This window comes from Vicugna pacos, chromosome 24 (assembly GCF_048564905.1).
Source record: "Vicugna pacos chromosome 24, VicPac4, whole genome shotgun sequence".
NCBI classification, from domain to species: domain Eukaryota; kingdom Metazoa; phylum Chordata; class Mammalia; order Artiodactyla; family Camelidae; genus Vicugna; species Vicugna pacos.
Window position 1 is genome coordinate 28038384 of NC_133010.1, and position 23703 is coordinate 28062086.

Below are 23703 nucleotides of genomic sequence, written 5' to 3' on the forward strand. Positions count from 1 at the left end.
TGACAAATACCTAACTTGCATAACTTCATAAAGTGTTTCATATTAAATTCCAGCTGAAGTTTTTAAGTCCCAGAGAGCCTTTCTACGTCAAACATTCAAAATACTCTTTGAGGTGAGTGTATCAGAAACTGCACTGTCTGGTCCTCGTGCTGGGCCTCTCGGGGGTCAGGACTGAGGGCTCCCTGGTCACAGCCAGCAGCAGCACAGAGCACTGAGCGCCTGGGTCTTCACACGGAGGAGGGGAGGTGAGGGGCTGCGGGGACCAGTCATGGCCCACAGGTGTGCCTGGCGGGGTGGCGACCCAGACTTGACTTACTGTGTGATCCCAGCCACCTGCCACAGGCTTACAAAGAACCTTAATTTCTCTAGTGATTTAACTGTAGAAGAACTTCTGCCTCAGATGTTACTTTCCCCTGTGCTGAGAAGCAGGGCTTTAAATTTTTGCTAACTGGGACAAAAGCCTTCCCAGATTAATTGGGAAAACGTTTCTTACCGTATTTTCCAGTTGTCATTCTTCACATAATCCTGTATTGTTCTTAAATCAGGGCCTCACTTTCTTGTCGTCCTTGCTAATTTTTTCTTTTTTTACGTGGTTTTGTTTTTATTTTTTAAGACATATATGTATATATTCTTCCAGTTTTGTTGGTGTAGTTGACGTGCAGCACTGGGTAAGGGTAAGGTGTGCAGCGTGGTTTGCCTCACAGGTGCCAGGGAATGACGACCACCTCAGCTCACCTAGAGACAAAGTTAAATAGGAAAAGCGTGTGTCACGAGAACTGCTGGGACTTCTCCTACCAGCTTTGCTAGTGCGCAGTGTCAGTGTATCTGTCCTGTGGCACGTAACACCCTTGGTCCTTATTTGTCCTGTAATGGAGAGTTTTGACCTCCTGTCTGCCTCATCCAGCACCCCCCCACGCCTCTGGCAGCCACAAACCTGATCTTTCTCTGCATTCATTTGTCTTTGACGTGTAATTGAGCACGACACCACGTTAGTCTGTACTTCTGTGCCTTTCTGTTTCTGTATATTTCAAAGTGGTGACCTCAGTGAGTCTGGTGTGACGCGTCGCCACACAGCTGCTACTGCGTTGTTGCTGACCACGCTTCCTACGCTGTGCTTCATGCCGAGGAGGACTCGTTTGTACCTCTGCATCTCCCACATCCATTTCTTCCCTCCGCTCTGGCAATCGTCTGTTTGTACTCTGTGTCTGTGACTCTGTTTCTGTTTTGTTGTATGTGTTCATTTGTTTTTTTTATTCCACGTGTAAGTGAAATCATCCAGTATTTGTCTCTGACTTATTTCACTTATGTAATGCTCTCCAGGCCCCTCCATGTTGTTGCAGATGGCAAGATTTCCTTCTTTTTTATGGCTGAGTAGTATTCTATTGTGTGTGAATGTGTGTCTATATATGTGTATGTGTGTATATATGTGTGTGTATATATTTGTGTATGTATATGTGTGTGTATGTATATGTATGTAGGTGTGTATATGTATGTATGTATATATGTGTGTGTGTATGTGTGTGTATGTATATGTGTGTATGCATGTATATGTGTATGTATATGTGTATATATGTGTGTATGTGTGTATGTATGTATATGTGTGTGTGTATATGTGTCTGTATATGTGTGTGTGTACACACACTCACACACGACATCTTCCTTACCCGTCCATCTGTCGGTGGGCACTTGGGCTGCTGCCATGCAATGCCTTTTTCCATCCCCTGCTCTGTGTCCTAAGTCTGAAGCGAGTCTCTCATAGGCAGAGTGCGTGCGGGTCTTGCTCCTCGTCCGTCCAGCCGCTGCCTTTTGGCTGGAGCGCTTAGTCCGTTCACGTTGCAGAGCTGCTGGCAGGTGTGTGCTTACTGCCTTTTGCTCACTGTTGTGGGGTCTCACTAACTTTCTTTTTCCCTATGAGGTACCTGAAGGCTGAAATCTCAAGCTGGGGGTCATGTACTGAGAACTTTAACAACAGGTTCCCTTGGGCTTAGTACTGAAAATACTTCTGTCTTCGTCCTTGAGCCTGTAAACCATTGTAATTGTTACAGGATCTATTTAGCAACCGGAGGCTGTCCCAGAACCATGTCACATTGTGGGGGAAGGGGCCCACGTGCAGACATTTGAGGGCTCTCTGAGTTCTAGCCCAGCATGCTGACTCAGAAGCTGGCTTTACCTCTGTGAACTGGAGCTGGGGGCTGTCCCTTCCACCCCCCCATCCTGCGTGCTGTGGAGCGTGCCCCCCAGGAGCCCCGCCTACAGGCACAGGTTGTGCAGCTTCAACAAGGACTGTGTCCAGAGAGCTGCGTGGCCTCGACTTGTCTCAGCCTCAGTCTCCTGGTGTGTCGTGTGGAGACGTGGGCGCTGCTGGCGGTGCGGGTGGTTACAGCAGTGAGACAGGGTGTCGATGCCATCCGGGGAGCACTGGGGAAGACGGGCCCCCAGCCCCGCCAGACCACTGGCACTGACGCCCCGGGAGTGGGAGGGCATCCGGTTCCGAGGCAGGGCTTTCCCGCACGACCCCTCCAGCAGGGACACGGAGGGGAAGGGCCTGAGGTTAAACACGGCCCGGTCGAGTTCTCCAGCTGCTCTGCTCCAAGCTCTGGTCCCCCAGGGGGTCCCTCCGGTCGTGACGTTTGCCCTGATGACCCGAGACTGGCCACGTCCCCGGTCCTGACCAAGGCTGCGCTGCTCAGGACAGAGACAGGACTGCGGGAGCCACTTGCCCGCTTAGAGAGTGGCTGCATACGGACAGATGCAGAGTAAATACCTACCCTGATCTTGGACGCTCTCATAACGGCGTCACTCGCCCTGCTTCTGTTTACTCTCTCCTGGGTCACATCCCCAGCCTCGGTGGTGTTGCAGGTGTGTCTACAGGTGAAGCAGCTGGGCGGGAGGGCCCGTGAAGGAGCACACCCCAGCACAGCTTCTGGGAGTGGGGGAGCTCCGATCTTAAAGTTGTTTTTTTTTTAAAGCTTCTAAAAATAGTTTAATAACTCTTAAGGTTTTTTTTTTAAATTTCCTTGAAGAGCCTAACAGCTTTTTTTCAAAACGATGTTTGCATTCAGCTCATCTACGGTTTTGGTGAAGACTCGTTAGTTACAACAACTCGTTAAAGTGTTGGGCTTCATGACACTTGCCCGCTTTGTGGCTGGAGGGTGATGCAGGCTGCTCGGGAGATAAACACTCCTTTCCACCTTTCATCACGGAACACGTAGTGGCTTCAAATTCTCTTTTGATGTTATGTTCTTTGCTTAGTTTTCTTTCAAGTTTTTTTTTAATCCTATTTCAGCTGAAATTTGTAAATCAGCTAGTTCTTGACTGCAGAAAAAGAACCTGTTTCTGTTTGGTCCCAGTAGCGTTACAGGCAGCAACCTCTGCTCCCGTGTGGAGTGCAGGGCGAGGCCGCCCAGTGAGGTGCGTGGGCAGCCGGTGGTCGCCATGGAGACATTATACCTTGTAGATACCACACTGCCTCCTTGAAATACGACTTCGACAATTAAAATGTCAAATTATTTCATAATCACATCTTTATTTTTCATCATCTGAGCTTTTTAACAAGCTGCTAGCGTCTTTCTTCCGTGTGAGCCTCCTGGACGTCTTAGTTGTCTCAGCAGCACCTCCTCCCCCCACCCCACCCCACCCCGCCACCGAGTATCATGAGCGTGATGGGAAGTGATGCGTACAGTGTCCTTAACGAGAAATCCTGCTTTCATAAGTGGAGATGGCGTTTTGCTTACTAAAAACCAATTTTAAAATATAAAATGTGTTCATTCTAGCCATTTAAAGGGAGATTTTTATAGAGTTGAACTTGGTGACGTGCATCCCAGGGCTAGAAAACTGTCAGCTGTCCTGAATTGCAATACTGCTTCCCTGTGCAGTGAGGTCACGTCACAGCAGCCAGAAGAACTTAGAAACATGAGGAATGGTTTTAAGTTAAGCAAAATTTGGACAGTTTACATAAGCTATCATTTAAAATAGTATCACAAGATACATTTTGTTTGCTTTATATTCTTTGAACACGTTTTTACTTTGAAATGTTTCTAAATGTTTATGCTTTGGGTTTTTTTCTTTTCTCTCTCTCTCTCTTTCTTTTCTTTTCTTTTCCTTCCTTCCTTCCTTCCTTCCTTCCTTCCTTCCTTCCTTCCTTCCTTCCTTCCTTCCTTCTTTCCCTCTTTCCTTCCTTCTTTCCTATCGGCAGAGGCAATTAGGTTTACTTACTTATTTATTCTTAGAGGAAGTACTGGGGATTGAACCCAGGACCTCATGCACGCTAAGCTTGCACTCTACCACTGAGCTACAACCCCCCGCAAATTTTTATGCTTTGAAAATAAATTTAAATAAGGTAATTTTATACTTTACTGGTGGAAGGTCATCTGTTTTGATGTGTTCTATATTCATCCACGTTAACTGTCATTGTGGAACTTACGATAAATACTTAGTGTTACAGATTCCAGCATCAACTTTAATGATTGGCAGCACCTAAACTTGATGAAATGTGAATAAGAAAACCATGTGTGTAAAGCAGTAAGTCCTCCCTGTTTAGGAACGGAGTGAACTCTAGTCATATAAAAGCCTTCTCCTGTGACACATGGAGAAGGCTTGTGCCTTCTTGAAGGGGAAACTGGTGTCTTCACACAGAAGCATGACATCTCTCCACTTGGAGGAGGAGGGTGTTGCTCCCACGGCCGCCCTGAGAATCTGGTGGGCCGAAGGGGAGATGGAGATGTGAGCATGTGTGTTGGTCCCCGACTCAGGCTGCGGGGCTGGCTGGGCTGGTGGGAGGTCAGGGTGGGCGGGTTGCAGCGGCCAGCTTGTCTCCACAGGTGGACAGTCTGTTCCAGGCCCTCAGAAGCCCTGCCTGGCCCCTTGCCATCACGAGAGGGCTGCCTGCTCTGTGAAGGCGGACCAGTCCCTTCCAGAGTGGAAATGGGGCTCTGCATCAGCTGCCGTGTCTGTTGAGCAGGCCAGCACCTTCCCCAAGCTGCGAGCGGCCATGGGTGGCTCTGGGCTGGTCCTCGTAGGGCGGCCGTCCACCCGTTGGTAGCGGGAGATGCTGGGTGCAGAGGTCATACGTGTGCTGTGGGCGGGGACAGTCACTTACCCGGCGTTGAGTGGTCACATGTAAAGAAGGTAATGGAAAAGGAGTGCTGATGAGCAGTTTGGGATAAAGGTTCTTTTGGGGGCCCTAGGTGATGATCTCTTCCTCGTATCTTTCTAAAAAGTGTTGGTTCCTGGTCCCATGTAGCCCCCAGGTGTCCTCCGTGAGCCATTTATTCAGGTGCTGCGACATCACAGTGTTCATCCAGCTGACACCCCGTCACGTGGGAAGGGGTGTGGCCGTGCTCTCGGCCCCCTCTTGGCTAGATGGTCCCTGCTTCTGCAGACAGGACATGGGCTCCGGGCTCACAGGCCCCACCAGAGCTCCCACCCCGGTGGGGTTCTTCCCTCAGAACCGCCGGTGTCGGCGCTGACGGCCCCTCTCTTTGCAGAGCCCAGCACTACATCAACATGCCCGTGCAGTTCAGGCCGAGGTCCGTGGGCAGATTCGAAGCTTTGCTGGTGGTTCAAACAGACGAAGGCAGGAGTGTCGCCGTTCGACTGGTTGGTGAAGCTTTGGAAAGAAGTTGACCAAATGCATTGTGTGTGAAGTAAATCACATAAGTTCTGGTTTGGTAACTTCATTTTTCCTACACTACAAGTATTGTTCTGTATATATTTTGCATGAGAAACTGGGTGTCTGTAACTTTTCTGTTTTGAGAAGCTAATACTGATGACCCGACTGAAGCATCATGTGTCCAGCCTCCAGTATGTAACTCTTACATGGAGAAGAGAGTTCTATTTTTGCATTGATTACGATGTTCTGAATAAACGTGGCATAGATTTTAGTTGGTATATCCAGAAATAAACTTATTTTTCATGGAAAGTGGCGTTTTTAATATGATGTCGCACAGAAATTAGACTTTGACTTTATTCTGCTGTTTCGTCTTTCGGGTGTGCTCTGTGATGTTTTCCTCCTCCATTACAGGGTCCTTTCCCCTAAGGAATTCCTCCTCTGTTCTTTCTGTGTTTTAGCTAATTGCCCAGAGTAGAAAAGAGGCTTCCTTTGAAAGCAGTTGTCTTTCTCCAGAGTGAGGAGGTCTTCATGTTCTGTGCAGGCACATCAGAGAGGTTACGACGTGTTTTAAGGCAGCGTTTATTGTTACCAAAGCTGGCAGGCAGCCACTGCAGGACCCGGTGTGGGAGGCTTGCCCTGCGTCAGGCACCAGCGGGCGGCAGGGGATGGGGGCTCTCCCGTGGTGACATCTGGGATGCAGGGAGGGTGGCCTGGTGCTCGGTCTTACCCGGAACCGTGCTCCTTAGCTGCTGCTCAGCCAGCGCTGGGAGGGAGCTCCACAAGCAGCCTCTCCTCCGGGGCTGCCCCAGGGCCCCGTGCAGGCGGGGGAGGAGGTGACGTGGGAGACAGTGACTTCACTGTAGGTCTGGCATTCGAAGGGAATTTTCTTTTAAAAATTCCGAAGGGGAGCTCAGGACCGTGATGGACACATGGCTGGTACACAAGCAAGTCTTTCCATGAGAGAACAGCAACGGGGGGACAGGTAAACCCCTGCAAGGAAACACATGAAGAACCGTCTAGAGTCTGCATGAGGAGAAGTGAAATCTCGCCGGAGGGTACGGCAGCCTGGACGGGAGGCCCTGCCGGTGCCCATGCAGGCGCCGAAACACCCAAGGCGGTGCCGAGTCGCAGGCGCCCCTCCAGACCCTGTCGCCCTGGCAGGTAGCGGGCGACACTGGCTTGTGCAGAGACCACCGAGCAGAATGGATCCGAAAGACCCGGACACCCCCGGAAACTCAGTGTGCGGTGAATGAGGCACGTGGGGGAAGAGATGGCATATCCCAGGACACCTCCCTGAGGGCCTGTTTAAAAGTGAAACTGTGAAAGTCCCAGAAGAAGATGCGGAAAACAGGTTCGGTTCATTTCTAACTGTGAAGGGAGGACTGGCAGTCATGAAAGGAAGAGGGAAGTTCACCCACGTGCAAATCAGACTTTTCTGGGTGGAAAACGCATGGCCAAAGTCAAGAGACATGACAAGTGGGAAGAAAGGTGCAGCACTTCAGCAAAGGGGCTTCAGATGCTGACGAGAAGGTGCAACAGCCCGACAGGAGCAGGCGGAGACGGAGCAGACAGTGGACAGAAAGGAAATACAGCTAACTTTTCTGATTCTTGAAAGACCTGCATTAATCGGCTTTCCAATCATCCGGTAGAATTCCAGGTCGATTCTTTTCCTCCTGTGCAACCTCGTGGAGACCCCGAGCTGGGGGTTGGGGGCTCTCGGCAGCCGGTCCTCCGCTCTGCTGTGAAATGCTTCAGTCTGGTGTCCGTGGCGAGGACAGAGGGCAGCCGCCCTGGAGAGCCTCTGAGGGGAGGCTGGCCGATCTGAGAGGTCAAGGTCAGTCTCAACTGCAGGGCTGCCCCGCCCTCCGCCCCCCGGACCCGCCCTGACTTTGGGAGGAGGGGCTTACTAGCTCCCCCAGCATGCACACCTCCAGATGGGCTACAGGTTTGGCTTCCCTTTGTTACTTAATGTCCATCCTGAAGCCACAAAGAGGGTTGCTGTTTCTGTGAAGTCTGCACGTGCAGAGAGCACTGAGGGGTGGCCGCAGGGTCAGCTCCGGCCTGGCCTTTGATTCTTCCGGGTGTGGACGGTCTCCCCTCGGGCCCAGGTGTGAGCTACCCCTAACTGACTGAAGATCCAAAGTCGTCAGTTACGCAAAAATTCAAGAGGAGTGAAGAAAGGAGTGGGTTGGAGAATAGTGGGCGAGGGCAGCCCTCTTCTGTGACAAGTCCTGCTGACGATGTGGACGGCGGTCAGCTGCAGAGAGGACGGGCTGTGTGCTGATGTCAGGGCGGGGGCAGGAAGGCGGGTAATTGTTTCATAATAACAGTATCACCCCTGCAGTCTGGAGGGAAAGTGGGGAAAGACCAAAAGTCAGACAGTGTGAGGCCAAGCCAGCTGCGGTCGATCCTGGGCAGTCACTGGAGAAGCAGGATGCACGCGGGAGCCCGTGCTGCTGGTGGACCCTGGGTGGGGCGGATCCCCGGAGAGGTAAACAGGAGGTGTGCATGGGGGTCCAGGAAAAGCCAGGGCCCCGGGGGCAGGAGGGGTCCAGTGGCTGCACTGCCACTGCCCCCCCCCCGTCAGGTACAGGAGCCCAAAGCGTCATCCATGGGCTCTCCTTGCAGGTGTGTGAGGAGGCTGAAGCAATGGCCGGACAGGAATGTGCTGCTGATGGTAGAAGGAAGCTGACTGAGGACACGTGGGGCCGGCTCTGTGCTGAGAGCAGAGCTCCCCCACGATTTGTGCCCTGGTAGGGGGCTGACTGTCCTGAGCACTGGGGAGGGCGGGGATGGAGCGGCGGCTGCGTCGCAGAGGGCTGGCCCCAGGCTCGGGGAGTAGCAGAGGTTCCCTGCAGGCGGGGGCAGTGGGGCGGCACCTGGGCACCAGAAGAGGCAGGAGCTGTGAACGGAGCTGGGGCCTCAGCAGACAGAGGGACTGCACTGCGCTGTGTGTTCGTAGATGATTTGAAAATCACAGGATTACTCAAGAATCATTCCACCACTCTGGGTAACTGACGTGTAGACACCACCCGTAAATGTGCCTGGACAGACAGTCTTTTAGGTAACCATTTACAATTTTTCTTGCTGTATTTTTCCTTTTCCACTACGCGCTCCCCTCCAAGGAGAGAGAGCAGATACTGTTTTTGTTTTTTGTTTTGCCCATGGAGAGTACTGCAGCAAGGCTGAAAAAAGAAGTTATCTGCAAAATATTTTCCATCCTGTCTTTGGTGGTTTTAAACCTACAACCATAGAAGGGGGCGTGAGGTTTGAGGGTCCTGGAGTGGAGGGGCAGACGGATCCCGCAGCGGGTATTTGCATGTAGACGGGGACACGGCCAACCTCACAACAGGTCCTGATAGGCAGGAGTTGTTATCTCCGGATTACTGGAGTCTGGACACTGAGACGGTGTGACGGTGCGCAGTGACGTGGTGAGCCGTGATATCCCAGAGGCCTCTCTCCTGAGCTGGGCTCAGCCGTGTTCTGTCCCTGTGCGTTGATCCAGACCGGGGCTCTCGCTTCCCGGTGGAGTTATCCTCATGCAAGCTTCTCTCCTCCACTTACTTAAATTAACAGGTACAAAGAGCAGGGTGGGTCATTCTGGATAGCTTAAGTCTCATCCAAAATGAGATCCAAATAACGGAGTTATATTCTGATTCACATTCTTGTGGTCGTCTGGGGCCCTTAGAATCCTTTTTTCAACATTTGCTTATGTTTACCCTTCTGTTTTTGTCTCTTTAAAATGACTGACCTTCTAAGGACTAAGCATGGTTGACATTGAATCGACACTAGGTAAACTGTGATTAATACTGAGAAAAAATTTTTCTCACATCTCATGCCTTGAAAGCATTTTTAGTTGATCTCCGCACAACTTAGTGATATTTTACCTCACTATTATTTACTTGTCTGTTGCAGTCTAGGCTCCGTTCACCCCCCGAGTCTCTCTCTGTCTTACCCTACAAGACTGTCAGGCACAGTTCTGTGCGCTGGGGACACACATGCTCCACTCTTCTGGGCAAAACAAAGTCCCGTTCTCCTGGGCCCTCACCTTGGCCCTCAGCCTGAACGCAAGAGGTTACTAGCAGCGTTCGATTGTGCTGGATTTTACACAGAGTAGACTTGCCTGCACCTCTGCTGTGAGGAGTGTGGAGGGGGCCGGAGGGAGGGTGTGGCTGGAATGGAAAGCAAACACGAGGAAGAGAGTGGAGAAGGCAGAATAGCTTCCTCCCCTAGCTGTTTCCCAGAAACAGACCTGCAGGTTCTAGTTAAAGATGAGGGGAGACAACAAGAAAAGGGAATGCAACATGAACTAAGATTCATCACACCTGTTAAAGCTGAGGTTAAGATTCAAAATTTCAGGTCTCAGTGTAAGAGGGTTGAATCGTAACACAAGGAAATTATGAAACAGAACACACTGTTTTCGTGTTCTTGGAAAAAATCATTTTCTTCACTGTCCACAGGCAGTTTCAGATTTAGAAGGAAAAAACCACTTCTCTTTTGCCCTCGCCAAGGGAAGTGCACAGCTGCTTCAACCTCACAGCCTGGGAGCTGCTGTTAGAGCAGCACGTTAAACAGAAACTGCCAGGTGTTTGCTAGTCAGATGTGGACGCCCTGTGCCAGGCAGGTATCTGCTCACTGCTCACTGAAAGAGGTTTATCGTGGCCTCGTCCTGCTGGTCTGAGTGTTCCTCTGCTGGCCTGGGCCTGGGACTCTCCAGCCCCTCGTTGCTGGGCCGAGCTGGTCGGAAGGGATGTCAGAGCTGCAGCAGGTAGGTGGCAGTGCAGTTCAACTCCCTCGTGTGTAGGCATTTTACACCCATCTCTTTGTGGTCTGGGCACAAGCGACTGAATCTTTCAGAGCCTCAACTTTGTCATCTGCAAAATGGGGAAGCGATAGCTGCCACAGTTACTGTGAGGACTGAACTAGGCAATCTACGTGAAGTACTTACTATAGGGCCTGGCGCGTGGCTTTCAACAAACGGTGGTCAGTATGTTTCGCCACTTATGAGCACTAATCAAATTTATCATTGTTGAGGAGGACTGAGGACTCTTTAAAGGAAGCTGAATTAAGGCAACACTGCACTGAAAAGTTACTGACAAATTACTGTAGATTTCAAAACATTCTTTTCTCATATTATGGAAGTATGAGCCAGTCAACTTTTGGCGGGAGATGTTGAAAACTGTTACCCTTTTAATTGGCTGCACCCCTGTCAGACCCCGCCTGAACCCCCAGGGCGGTGTGTTTTGAGATGTCTGCAGGGGGGTTAATTTTGGCAGAGGGGGGCTGTCTGATTTTGGTGGCTGTAGTAGATTGGGTTAAGGTACCCGCGCGCTGTGGCAGGAACCAAGCGGTTCTCAAAGACGGTCAGGTCGGCCGATGTGAACGCTAGTACCTCTGGAGGACGACGCGTGTATCGTCTGCACTCCGGGGACTGACTTCAAGTCCTCAAGGCCTTAGTGCGTCCTCCAAGGAGAAGCGGTCGCAGTGGGGAGAATCCACCTGACCTTCCGGTCGGGAGCCATTTCCGTTATAAAGCGCGGGGGTCCCAAGGGCCTCACCAGGTGGGGTCGGGAGGATTCACCCGGCCCGGCCCACTGAGGACCCTGCAGCCCTACTGTGCGTGTCGGACCGGTTCCCGAAGGCCGGCTGCCCAGGTGCACGCAGCCCGGGCGGCCCCTCCGCGCCGACCCCTCCGGCCCTGCGGCGCCTGCGTGGAGTTCCCCGGCCGGCCGGCGGTGGGCGCGCGCCCCGCGAGGCCCGAGCCGCGCCGCGTGCGCAGGCGGGGGTCCCGCAGCCCGGGCGCCCGCTCGCCCAGCCCGGTGCCCGCGACCCGCTCGGGGTCCGGCCGGCCCACCCCGCCCCCGCTCCGCCCGGCCGCGCGCCGGTCCCACTCGGAGGGGGATGGGGAGGGCGCAGAGGCCGGCGGACTGCGAGGCAGACGCGGCAGCGACGATCGGGCCCGCGGGAGACAGACGGCGCGGAGGCGGAGGCGGCCCCCGCGGCCCCGTCCCCGCTTTCTCGCTCGGCGCTGCGGGCCGGCGGGCCGGGCCGGGGATCCCCTGCGAGCCGGGGAGGAGCCGCCGCCTCCGCCAGACGGCTGCGCGCCCGGGGAGAGTGGGAGGGGCGGGGAGCCCGGCGCGGAAGGAGGCCCGCGCGCCCCCGCCGCCCCTGCATCGCCCGCCGCCTGCGCCCCGGGGCCGCCGCCGCCGCCGCCGGTGAGTGCCAACCCGGGTGCTGCGGGGATCGAGGGGTCTGGCCCAAGTTCCGCGCCGCGCGGGCGGGGGCGGGGCGGGAGGACAGGACGCCGGAACGGGACGTCCGCGAGCCGGCGCCGTCGGCGGGCCGCCCACCCGCGAGTCCCGGCGGCGTCCCGGGCGCGGGCGGGCGCGCGGCCCCCACCGCGCTGTCGGTTTCCCGGGGCCCCGCGCGGTTGGGCGCCGCTGCGGGCGGGGACGGGTTCCGCGGGCAGGCTGTGCGGGACCTGCCGGAGTTTGCGCGGGCGGGAGCGTCCTGCACTCCGCGTCTCCGGGCACTCCGCGTCTCCGGGCACCCCGCGCGCTGACCCGCAGGGGCTGGCAAGTGTCTGGTCTCGGCGCTGCCGGCGCTCAGGCTGTGCCCTGAGCCCGCAGGAAGCGGGCGTGTGCTGAACGTCTGTGACCCTCGCGGCGGAATAAACAGGAAGCGACGAGCACCCAGCCGGGCCACCCTGCTTTTGTTGTGCGGGCTGCGGGGCGCAGCGCGGAGGACGCTTCCTGGGATCCCAGCCGGCCGCCCCGGGGCCGGGCGCGCCCTGTAAGTGCGCGCCAGAGGACCTGGGCTCTGGGCTGGGCAGCTCGCCGTGCTGGCCCCGAGGGCATCGGCTTGCTTTTAAACTTTTTATTTTAATTGTTAAGGGAGGCGGCTTCCGATGACACGGAGGTTTCTGGAGGACCGCGGGGGCCGTGGCGGGTGGGTGGCACCTGAGAAGCCGCGTGGGTGGGGGCCGCTTCCCGGGTTGGTGCGCCCCTCCGCACAGCCGGAAACTCACGGCGAGTAGGGACCCGGGCGCAAGAGTGACTGCTGAGTGCCAGTGGACACAAAAACCAGCTTGATTTTTTTTGTTTTCCCCAGAGACTCTTTTAATGAGCTGGAATTGGATACTTTTGATTTGCTTCTGTTCTCTTCCTATGTGCGCCATCTAGTTCTTTCTCTTCTGAGTATGTCGGCAGCTTTGCATCCCTGGACCCCAGGGTGCAGTTCCGTGATGCTCTCTAGGTATCAGTGATGATTGTGATAAATATTGTCGATGGCCTACTGTGTGCTCCACGTGGCGGGATGAGGTGAGGTTATCTGTACAGGGCTGATTCCAGAATTGCCATTAGTAGGCTTTTTGCAGTGGGGGTGGGTGGCGTGGTGAGCAGCCCTGGCTCCTGGAAATGTGTGGTCCCGTGGCTGGCTGGAGGCTCGTGCTTCTTGGGGCTCGACTGGGAAGATTCCCTTTAAAAGGCCCCTCCCCTGGAGTGTTAGACAGCAGCCTGCAATGGGAAGCTGCCACTGCGTGCAGTCCTGCCTGCATTTGCATCTGAGTTCTTCATTTTTCCGGATTGATACTGCCAGTACTGTCGTGCGCACATCCGCCCTTGTGCTCTGCACAGTTCTCTTGGACTTACCTTCAGTGTAGGGCCGTTATGTCCAGTTTGAGTCATTCCAGGACCAGGGGAGTTGATCTAAATATTATCCTTGTACATGTATTGAATTATGATCTTTGGTTTCCCATCAACCCTTGAGTGCCATTTGATGGCCCTTGCAAAGAAGAGCTTTTTAAGACATGGGGGTAAATTCCTCATGATCGTTGAAAGCTCAGCTCTTTTAAGAGCTTCGCTTTGCTACTGGCGTTGAACACAGTGTTAGGAATTAGGGCCGAGACTATGGGTGCCAGGAAGGGGTTTGCTGCCGTGGACCGGAAGCTGCCTTGCTCTCTTGTTTCAAAAGACCCCCCTAATTTCCTAACATTCTGCTGCTTCCCCTGGAAGAGTCCTTGCTATGGTTCTAGTTTGTGGAGGTTTATATTTACGATGGAGAAGACGTTCCCCGCAGGGTTTTCAGACTGTCGCGTGAATCCTCTCTGGGGCTCAGTTTGCATGACCACAGTCCTGCAGAGGAACCCAGCCAGCTGCTTACCAAGGGATTCTGTGCCAATTTGTTGGCCTATCGTTTGAGATTCATAGTCTCCCACCCCCCACCCACCAGGGTATATACATCCAGAGACAAATATTTATTTTCCCCCAACTGCTGACAGTATTCTAAGAATAGTTCTTTTGCCTGGCACTGAGAGCAGGGCCTGCCCGCCTGCAGAGGTGTTTACAGTGTGGGACTATGTGTAGTCTCAGTCACTTAGCAGCCTGGCCGAGCAGCCCACAGCCCAGGGGACGCTGTCTGCTTTTCCTCTGGGCTGCGGGAGGGGCACCTCCCCGCCCAACACGGGGTGGAGGGAGGTGAGGATGACTCGGCGCCCTGTGCCTGGTTCCTGGCTTGTGGTCCAGCGGGGACCCCTAAGCTCCTCCAGGTCCCTGTGCTGTCACCCTGGGATCCGGGCAGGAGGTGACGGCTTTGTGTCATCACGCAAAACCCAAGCCCTCAGGGCTCGGGGCAGGGACGCTGGCAGCCGTGCCGTGTCAGATCTTCCTGGTGACTTGCCAAGTGTCTTCCCATCTTTCTTCTGAATCTCGGCTTACAGCGGCTCCGTGATGTGTCTGTCCTTTGGGTGAGAATTAGCACAGAAGAAAGAAATGGAACGTTCACTCCATGTTTACCTGGAGCATCTTTAGACGTGTTTAACATACTTTATAGAGATGTACGGCTATTAAATGTGGACAGTGCAGAATCGCGGTGGAGGTTCAAGCGGCCTTTCTCCGGCTTCCTCTCCCTCCTGTTTTAGGGCTCAGGACACTCTCTTGGAAGCCAGTATTTTCTGACGTCAAACTGCGTTTCTGCCTCCATGGGATGTGTTGGTCTGGAGTGACACCGTGACCTATACAATGCATGTGCATGGAAGGTGGAGCTTGAGTTTTAAGATAGCAACGTATAGCTTCTGCCTCCATTTGAGGATTTAGGCCACAGGACCTGCCACGTCTTAGGCAGATTTTTTTGGTGGCATTATTTGCTTGATTTTCAGGCAACTAGAGGACACAGGCAAGCACCTGCAGTATTAATTGCTGTAGAAATACCAGGTTCACATTTCCAGTTAATACTGTTTTTTCCTCTATTATAGGAGGACTTGAAAATAAGGTTTGTGTTGTCTCCTGTCTCTGTGATTTGAGTATGGATTGCTTTTCTTTGAATTTCCACTAAAAATGGTACTTTGGCCTTTTAAGCTGTTTTTGTAAGGACTTTTCTTTCCACCAAGCTTGTTTTCCAGACAGGTCTTGGAAATTACGAAGAACATAGCTATAATTTCTCCCTTGATTGGCAGCGGAGAGCTTTCCCGGACAAAAATAAGGCTGCTCTGTGCCAAATGGTTGACTTTTCTAGAATAAAAACTCTACAGGGCTTGCAGAAAGCCCTCTGGTTAATATATTGGCATTCCCAGAGCCCACTAAAACCCCGGCAGCCTGCCAGACACCACTTAATGAGGACACAGTGTGTCTGGCTCAGATCCCCCTGAGCAGGAGGGAGTGGGGGCTGATGTCCACACCCTTTATTCATTTTTAATGACTGCATTTTTGTTTTGCAGATTTTGCTCTGCACCCCTCCCCCACCCCTTTATTTACTCCTTTCCTTGGCATTGGGAAGATGTCGAGACTTTCAGGGGTAAGAACTCCACTGAGGGGTCATTTCTGTTTACACGGGGGTCTTTTGTTGTTGGCTTTTTTTTTCTTTCTCCCCTCCCCCCCGTTTTTGTTTTTGTTTTTTTGTTTTTTTTTGGAAGAGGAAGAGAGGAAAGGAACAGAAAAGGGGATGGCAGCTTTTTTAAAATGATGCTTTACTGTCTGCTGGAAAAGAGAAGCATTCATGAACCTTTAAGTTTGTCAGACAGTGTATATGGCAGTGCAAGCTGGTACTTGCCAAGCTCCAGACAGATGGCTAATGACAGGGATAAATAATCACTGCTGTCACCCCGCGCCTACAAGGCTCACCCTGCAGCCGGGTGGGCGCGGGGCCGCCGTGCTCCGGAGCTTGCTGGATGTCCGGTGCGCGGAAGGCCTCTGCCTGCTGCCTGGAATTGTCTGACCTGGTTCAGAAGCGAAAAGGGCGTGTCTCTTGCTTTTATTTTCGGCAGAGTTGCAGGGCGGCAGTCCAGGGAGCAGCTCTGTGTTTTCCAGGCCCCTCTCCCCCATGTTGTCCCCTCCTCTGCATCAGGGGACATCTTCCTCCCTGGGCCCTGCTTCTGATGAAACCAAACTTTGTTCTCAGCTGCTCGGGCCCTCAGGGTTCTCGAAGCCAAGTTTCGAGCCACTGATGGCTGTGTTCTTTCTGCAGGTGTAGACGCTGAGAACAACTCGTCTGAGTAGAGTGTGTGTGCTGCCCGGGAGGGGCTGGGTGGCACTCCCTGGGCACAGTGTCCTTTCATCCCTGGCAGTTTGCAGGGGCAGCTGGCGGAGTGACAGGTGTAAGGAACTTGACGGCCTTGCTCTAGTTGTTGGCGGACGCACTGCTCAGGTTACAAAGCCACCTCCTCAGTTGGTCTCCTGCCAAACGACTCGCAAGATCTTCTCTTTGCAGACGGGATTCAGGGCCTGGATGCTCCAATGACACTAGGGTCAGGCGTGGGCGGGGCGTAGGGTGGTGGTGAGCGACACCTGTGTCCCCTCATCCACGTGGTCCCTAAATGCATCTAGAATTTCTCTTCAGAGTAAGGTTGTTCTGTCCAGTCTGCAGAAGGGTCCATACCGCCCACCTCAGCTAGGTGGCTGGACGGTGGTGTGCGGTGGGGACCCTCAATGCTCCGGAGGCGGCCCGGGGCGCAGCAGCCTCGGCACCCAGTTGGGCAGGGAATTTCCGGAGTGAATCCTACTGTCCCGAATGGAGGGGTGCCAGGCTGCGCTGGGGGGCTCCGAGCAGAGGTCAGAGCGGCCACAGCACTGCCTTGTGCCAGGGCATCCCTGGTGTCACACTAGCTGATTTAATCCTCACCGCCGTCCTGGGATGTGGGCACCGCCACCACTGCCGTTTGCAGCCAGACAGCAAGAAACTGAAATGCCCCGCCCTAGTTGAACCTGGCTTTTTATTCCATAGTGTGTTGGGCCCGGCTGGAGCCAGTGTCACTGATCTGGTCTCTGAAATCCTTTTTTTCCTGATTATCTACTTATTGAAATTAAGTAGGAAACGATGAAACAACAAAGAAAAATAAACAAGAAGAAAATAAAAATGACTAAATTACCTGTAATTCCACTGCCTTTAGAGATGACCTCTGTTAACAGGTGCAGATTCCTTCCAAGCCTATTAATTAATCATAAAATCATGCGTGAAACTGATACCTGTGTATAAACTTAGCATTCCACCCTGAACGTTTTTTCATGGAGTTTAGACATGCCCCAAACCCCACTGCTGGTGTCTGTACTGTCCCACCCTGTGGTTATGTTATTGTTTAAGCCTGCCTTGGGACACTGAGGTTGTGAGCTGCTCTCTGTCGTTGCAAACATCACTGCGTGGGAAGTTTTGATTCCATCCTTTGGACAGATCCCTAAAGGCAGACTTGCTGGGCATGAGAAGTTTAGAGAGGGCTCTGGAAGCATCACCGTTGCCCTTCAGAAAGGAGGGGCACCGACCGGAGGGTGACTGCACCCTTGCCAACGCTGAGTGTTGTTAGGAAAAAAGTCCTGGCAGATTTGGCAAAGAAATGGCATACTGTTTAAATTTTCCTTCCCATCCTTCTGTTGTGAAAATCAAGGTCTGTATCATCCGGCTGGTAGGGAGGAGGGGTGTGCTGTCTGCTGGAGTTGTGCTGTGGGCTGACTGTGATGGCAGCAGCTGCTCCCGCTGGGGGAATGAGACCGCTGGGCTGTTTTCAGTTTGAATTAAAGTCTGCTCAGGGTGGCTGAGGGCACGACAGAGTCGAATAATACACAACAAATTAAAATTACGGGATTTTATGGCCAAGGACTGGGCCTGGTCCTCGCCCGGGTCCCCATCCTAACTGGCCGGGGTAGCGTGGACTCCCGCCTGGAGGGACGAGGGCTGGGAGCGGGGAGCTGTGCGAGTTCTTCCCGGCACTTCTCTCCATTCTGACCGCCTGCGTTTTGAGACCAAACTGTCCCCTGGCGTTTCCCCCACGGATGCAGACATACACTTCATTCTCTCACCGGGTCCCTGGATGGCTGTTCCAGAAGGCCTAACTGGGCGCGCTCTGCAGCGGGCGCTCCTCCACCTGGACTTCTGCTCCCGGCCGAGGCCGGGGCTGCGCAGGGTCCCTGCAGGTCTGGCCGGCATGGCCGCGTGCTGGCTGCTCCTGGCGCTCTGGGGAAGGCAGGCCGCTCAGGAGGTCGCGGTTAGCTAAGTCGGTTTTGTTTTCTTTGAGAGGCAGCCTTTCAGGCTGCCAGGTTGGGACCAGCTGGAGGGAGCGCGCCCTGACAGCTGCATCTCCGTAGCTTCTTGTGCCCACGCCCACCTTCGTGGCCAGTGTCCGGCAGGAGTGGGTGCCTGCGGCGCCCCTGGGTGCGCGCTGGGAGCTCTCCGCCCCGAGGGGCGTGGCCGGCGCCGTGCCACAGGCCCGGCCCGAGTGGGGGCTGCTCTCCCCTGAGCTCTGGTGAGTGGCCCTGGCCTCTGGGCCTGGCCCGGGAGCTCCGCTGGCAGTCATCTCGCCCACATTGCCCCCGCCCACCATGCGGGCAGCCATACCTCCGTGGGGCCAAGGCCTTGGAGGTGGGGTGTCAGAGGGGACCAGCAGGTGGGAGGGCTGGCTGGTGGCCACTCAGGTGTCTGATCAGCGGGGTCAGGGAGCAGCCCATGTGGGGTCCCCCCTTACTGGGACTGGTGGGAGGTTCCCAGGGGAGTTGGTGCCAGGGGTGTAGGACTAGGGGGCTCCGGGCACCTTCCCCACTTTGTTTGTTGGCTGAGGTGTGCGGGGCTGGCAGACTTTGGTTTGCTCTGACCTGCTGGGTTCCTTCAGCAGAATGGCATCTAGAATCTTCCAGCTGGAACAGAGGGCCTCCTGGACATAATGCAGCATGATTTTATGGGTGGGTAATGTTTGCAGTTGGGTGTGTTTCTGTGACTTCAGCTATTAAGATAAATATTGCACCCTTACAGAACTTCGCTTTCATGCTACTGGCCTTTAAATATGAGAGCCATGCCCCCGGGAGGCTGTGTGACCTTGGAAGGTCTGTCTGCCCTTTCCTGAAACAGCCATTTGCCCACCTCTCAGGTTTTGAAGGGGATTAAATACAGTAACGCTCATGCAAACCAGCTGGGAGAGGTCCAGCGTGCTCCTTAGGGGATGCTCATTAGAGGGCAGCTGTCTCAAGTCAGATCAGTCTCTGGGAAGCGCCTGCCCAGCCTGCAAGGTGGAGACCCCGCTCCTGCCCCGGCCCTCGGAGACTCACGGAGAAGGTAGACTGGGCCCAGGAAGCAGCAGCAGGTAAGAGCGGGCAGCGTGCGACCAAGTCCCGGGTTAGGAGCTGGGAAACGGCCTCTGAGCCGCCTGGTTAGGAAAGACCCCGCACCTCGGCGCCTGTCCCTCCTCCTCTGCTCCACGTTCTTGTGCGGCCCGGAGATGTCCAAGCACTGGCTCTGTCCCCACACTGTCTGCTCTGCTCAACCAGGAAGGCTTCGGGGAGAGGCTGGCTTTGGGCTGAGAAGAGGACAAAGAACAGTTTGCAGGGTGGCCCAGCAGGGAGGCGAGTCCTCTGTCGGTGGCTCCCCGGAGCTGTGTGCGCCGGGGTCAGAGGGCGCTACTGGAGTGTAAAATTCCGTGTATAATGTGCACAGGGCACTGTTATTGGAGTCACGTGTGTAACTTACAAACACGTGCGCGTGACCCACGTGTGCCGCTCACACTTTTTGCTCAGAGGAGGCTTGCTTAGACAGTGGGGGCCACTTTTGGTGGTGCGAGCATGTGTTCAGCACAGGGTGAGGGAGCAGCTGCTGGGGGAGACGGCTCGTCAGTCGTGGGTTGTAGTGAAGCGTGGAGGTCCTTCAGAGGACCCCCACCCCGCCCCCCCGTGTGAGGGCACAGAGACCCTGTGCCGTGTCAGTGTGTTGGCGCCACCTCTGCACCTGGCCACCCTGGCTCTTGCAGCCCTCTTCCCCAGTGTCCAGGCTGTCAGGGTCGGGGCTGAGTTCTGACGTGATCGCTGGGGGGACTTGATCCCAGGTCAGGGAGTGTGGAATACGTGTAGGACGGCTTTGTTGACCCCAAGTTGACCCCGGCCTTGGTGTGCCTCTCAGGGAAGCGGGAGAGCCTTCCACACACCGGCGCCGCCGCTGCGGCCCCCGGGAAGGCTGCGGGCGGGCTCACCTTCACACTCTGGTGGTGGATGCGGGAGGGCTGGCACTTGACGCTGCTGGTGTTGCAGCAGCCAGTGCAGCGCTTCACCTCCACGCACGGGGGCCAGATCAGGAAGTTGGCAGACGTGGGGTCCACCTGGCTCCGAGGTATCTCGTAAATGACCGTCCCTCTGGAAGGTAAGAGTATTTATTCAATTGAGCAGGCATGCTGGAGTTGGGTGCGGGGGTTGTCCAGGGGGCCGCGGGGCCGAGACACTGGGTCTTCTCGTGCCTGCACAGGATGTGGCCGGAACTCCTTGTGTCAGACCTGGTCAGGGTTGGTGGCCAGAGGGAGCTCAGGCTGCCGGGCGGAGGACGGCTCCTGGGGAGGTGCTGTGACAGACTGGCAGCTGACATGTGGCTGGCGTGGTAGTGGGCGGAGGGGGAGGAGGGTGTGCTCTGGTGGGGGGCTGGGGGTGGGGCTCGAGGTGTGTGGGAGGCGCTGCTGTCTGGAGGTGGGAGCTGGCTCAGCTCTGCCCTGTGGTTCTGGTGGTTCTTCCATGGAGGTGCTGGGGGTAGGTCGGCAGACTGGCCCTGTTGTGAAGTTTCTGTCCATCGTGGCTGAAAACCCAGTCAACTGGCCAGAGACACGGAGCGGGGAGGCTGCCGGGATGCCTGCTTTCTGCCTGCTTTCAGCCTGTTCGCACGGGTACTCTGTCTTGCCCGCAGCTCTCGATACTCGGTATTTGTGCGTGTTTCACAGAATGCTGAAGTTTTCATGCTCCAAGCAGCTGGCACCAGGAAGCCAGGTTTACACTTTCACGTGGTGAGGATAATGTCTTCTATTTGCAAAAGACACTTGTAACTTTGTAAACCTCTTTGCACACATCTTATTTCCTGTTCCTTGGCTTCAAGGAACAAACAATTAATGAGACGTACCTAGAACTGTAATTAGTCTCGAAGGCACTGTCTGCTGAATGTGGAATTTGGATCAGAGTTCAATGTGTGAAACCCACCTGGAAGGAGGTGCCCTGTGCTTGTCTGGGCCATATGGCCGGTGGTCGCCGGACCAAGGCTTCGCCGTTCCCCGGGACCACAGGTCTCGCACTTCGCCAGGCCTTGGGCAGGCGTCCTGGTTTCCTCCATCTGTGTGGGGGCAGGCACCCGGGGACGGTGAGCACAGGACCAGAGGAGCGCAGGCTGGAGCCTGACGCCAGAGGTCAGTGCCCTGCTCCCTGTGATTCCCAGAGAGGGGTGTCGGTGCTCGGGGTCCCACCGTGGTCCCCAGGGCTCAGGTCCTGCCCGAAGGGCTGACACCAGGCACAGAGAGGGAGGGACGTCCACTCTGCCCCTCCCTCGCCCTCCCCCAATTTAACTTGCTGGCCAAATAAACTGCAGATGAAAGAGAGAACGTCTGTGTTTCAAGCAAGTTAATTAAACTATGAAAGATCATCAGATTTGTTAACTTTATTAAAATGATCACAGGTAGAGATTTTTCCTTTGGAGACAGTGTCTTTTTTTACAACCTTCGTTGTCCTCAGCTGTTTTCTTCTGTTTGGGGGTCAGGAAAAGGTCAAAGTTGAGAAAACTGTGGTCTGTGAATCGTTCCTTACTCTTTCAGAGAAGCCAGGTTACCTGGACGTGGGTCCCATCCTCCTGACCTCTGGCTGAGCTTTCGGTCTGGTGTGAGATAACATCTCGAGTCTTGTTGCCTTGGATTTAAAATCCTTAAGGATGTGACAACCGAGTGTTAGTGTATCAATGAAAAAACCTGAATGAGACAAATTCCAGTCAGTGGCAAGTGATACAGGAGTCCATTTCCACTACTGGCTTTCAGCCTGTGAGGTGTGTCCCCACACAGCTTTGCCCACGGGTGAGGTCAGGGTCTCCCCACGGCCAGAGGACACACTGCAGTCCCGCCCTGGCCAGCGTGGGTGCGTTTTCTTGAGGGCCGAGCTCCACTCTTTGCCTCCGTTAGGAACCTGGTTGGAATGAGCTGGGTACACGCACCTCTACCCAGAAAACAAACTGCAAAGAAATGAATCAGGACCTTAAAAACAGACATCTCCAGTGTAGCGCTGAGGGTGATTAAAAACCCCATATTTTTATCTTTTCCGTATTTCCTACAACAGTCATTTTTATAATCAGAAGACTACAGTGTACTTGATTTCTTTAGGCCGTGGAACAGAAAAATCAGTTTCTGGAAAACTGTGGAAAACAGTGTGATGTGTGTCTTTCCCAGCACTCTGGAAGCGCGGAGGAGTTGCTATGGGGATGGTGAGGTTTACTCTTCACCGAGGGTTCTCCATCTGGCACCACGTGCGCCCCAGCCTCCCGCGTACAGCAGACTGTCTCCTGAGACATGGAAGCGGTTACACGCAGAATCACCGTTAGCTTTGGGTTCTGAACACTTTCTGCAGCCTCTGCCCGCCCTGCTTCTGGGGTCACCTGGTCTGCCGTGAGACTGCATCGCTCAGTCTGAGGCTCCATCGGTGCCGGGGGAGCGTCCTGGCTGGGTGCCCCGCGTTGGGCTTTTGTCCCAGGGGGACTTAGCGTCGACCTCTCTTCACCCTCACGCAGCTGCTCAGAGCCAGTGTGAGCCTGTGCCGGGTTAGAGAACAGGTCGTAGGACTCCGTCCTGGGTCGTGGTGGGATGTCAGGTGTTCAGTGAAGTTCAGTTTTACCCCTGATGGAGACCAAAGCAAAGCGGCTGAGAGAAGCAGGAGGTCTGTCCTCGCTTGCCCTGGAGGTGCAGCTGGAGGACTGAGCTCCTGGGGGACGAGTCGCCCCGAGTGCTGACGCTGGCGGGGTTGGTCCTGCGTGTCCGCTGTGTCCTCCTCACTGCTGACGCTGAAGCCACACGGACACTCTCTTGGCACCCCACCCTGCTCAGCGAGGAGGCGTCTGCACAGGAGGCTGCTGTGCTGGGGGCCTGCGGGCCCCGTCCTGCTACTTGGAGTCGCTCCTGAAAGCACCTTGAGGCGAGAACTGGATCTGAGCCTCCCCCGATTTCTGCCACAGTTTCCAGGGAAGACGCGCCCACGCAGCCGGGCCTGTGGGCGCACGCGCACGCTCCAGAGCCTGGTTCTTCGGGTCAGCGTACGTTCGTCACTCAGCGTGCGCCCCTGCGACTCCGCGGACTTCGCTTTCTCCAGCCGTGTGACTGTGAGAACCGGAGCACGGCGCGGAGTCTGGCTGCAGAGCCACGGCCGGGCTTCCGCGCGCCTTCCCGGGACCCTGGGTTGGCTGACGCCCAGGGCTGAGGCGCCGGCCCTGCCCCGATGCTCCTTTCTCCCGAGGAGCCGTCTTTCTTGTGCTTGTTCCCGGTGGTTCGGTGGTGCCCACAGTCATCGCCCGCAGTAGGCATTATCTGGTGGTGGTTTGTTGAATGAATGAATGAATGAGTGAACCACCAGCCTGCTAGTGGATATGTTTATAGGTTTACACGCTGAGCTGCTTCACAGCAAGGTGGCGATAGTTACAGTGCTCTCAGGGCAGGCCCCTGGCGCTCCTGACACCGCGAGGGGACGTCTTGAAGGGCAGTTGCTTTACTAGTGGTGGCATCCTGCCCTTGGGGCCAGTGTCTGGAGGAGGCTGGGCACTTTGCCTACTGGTGTTCAAGACAGTTCAGTGCTTGTATGAAAACTCAACCCTGGTGACCTCACCAGGCAAATTGGAGAGGATGTGTT

General features: G+C 54.9%; 2 protein-coding genes and 1 long non-coding RNA gene across 18 annotated transcripts in view; 2 read left to right on the forward strand and 1 right to left on the reverse strand.

The window, feature by feature from the left end:
* LOC102534444 (nucleoporin SEH1) overlaps positions 1 to 5673 on the forward strand; it is a 92391-nt gene extending 86718 nt beyond the window's left edge. For 5 of the 6 annotated variants that reach the window (XM_072949347.1, XM_072949349.1, XM_072949348.1 and 2 more), the window contains 2 exons: positions 54 to 112; positions 5487 to 5673. In XM_072949347.1, the coding sequence (XP_072805448.1) occupies positions 54 to 112; positions 5487 to 5625 (198 nt within the window). In that variant the 3' untranslated portion in view covers positions 5626 to 5673. The remainder of the gene's footprint in view (positions 1 to 53; positions 113 to 5486) is intronic. The other variant, XM_072949350.1, reaches the window with a different exon arrangement.
* Positions 4439 to 11371, reverse strand: LOC140689057 (uncharacterized). Its single transcript, XR_012063950.1, has 2 exons — positions 7229 to 11371; positions 4439 to 6601 (listed from the first exon to the last, which is right to left on the reverse strand). It is a non-coding gene; the product is annotated as an uncharacterized lncRNA (long non-coding RNA).
* Positions 11372 to 11587: 216 nt separating this feature from the next.
* Positions 11588 to 23703, forward strand: part of LDLRAD4 (low density lipoprotein receptor class A domain containing 4) — a 127687-nt gene continuing 115571 nt past the window's right edge. For 7 of the 11 annotated variants that reach the window (XR_012063952.1, XM_072949367.1, XM_072949364.1 and 4 more), the window contains exon 1: positions 11950 to 12403. The gene's annotated coding sequence lies outside the window, so the exon portion shown is untranslated. Of the gene's footprint in view, positions 11827 to 11949; positions 12404 to 15378; positions 15401 to 18821; positions 19167 to 23703 lie in introns of those variants that run through there. The other 4 variants (XM_072949358.1, XM_031690173.2, XM_072949360.1 and 1 more) reach the window with 4 other exon arrangements.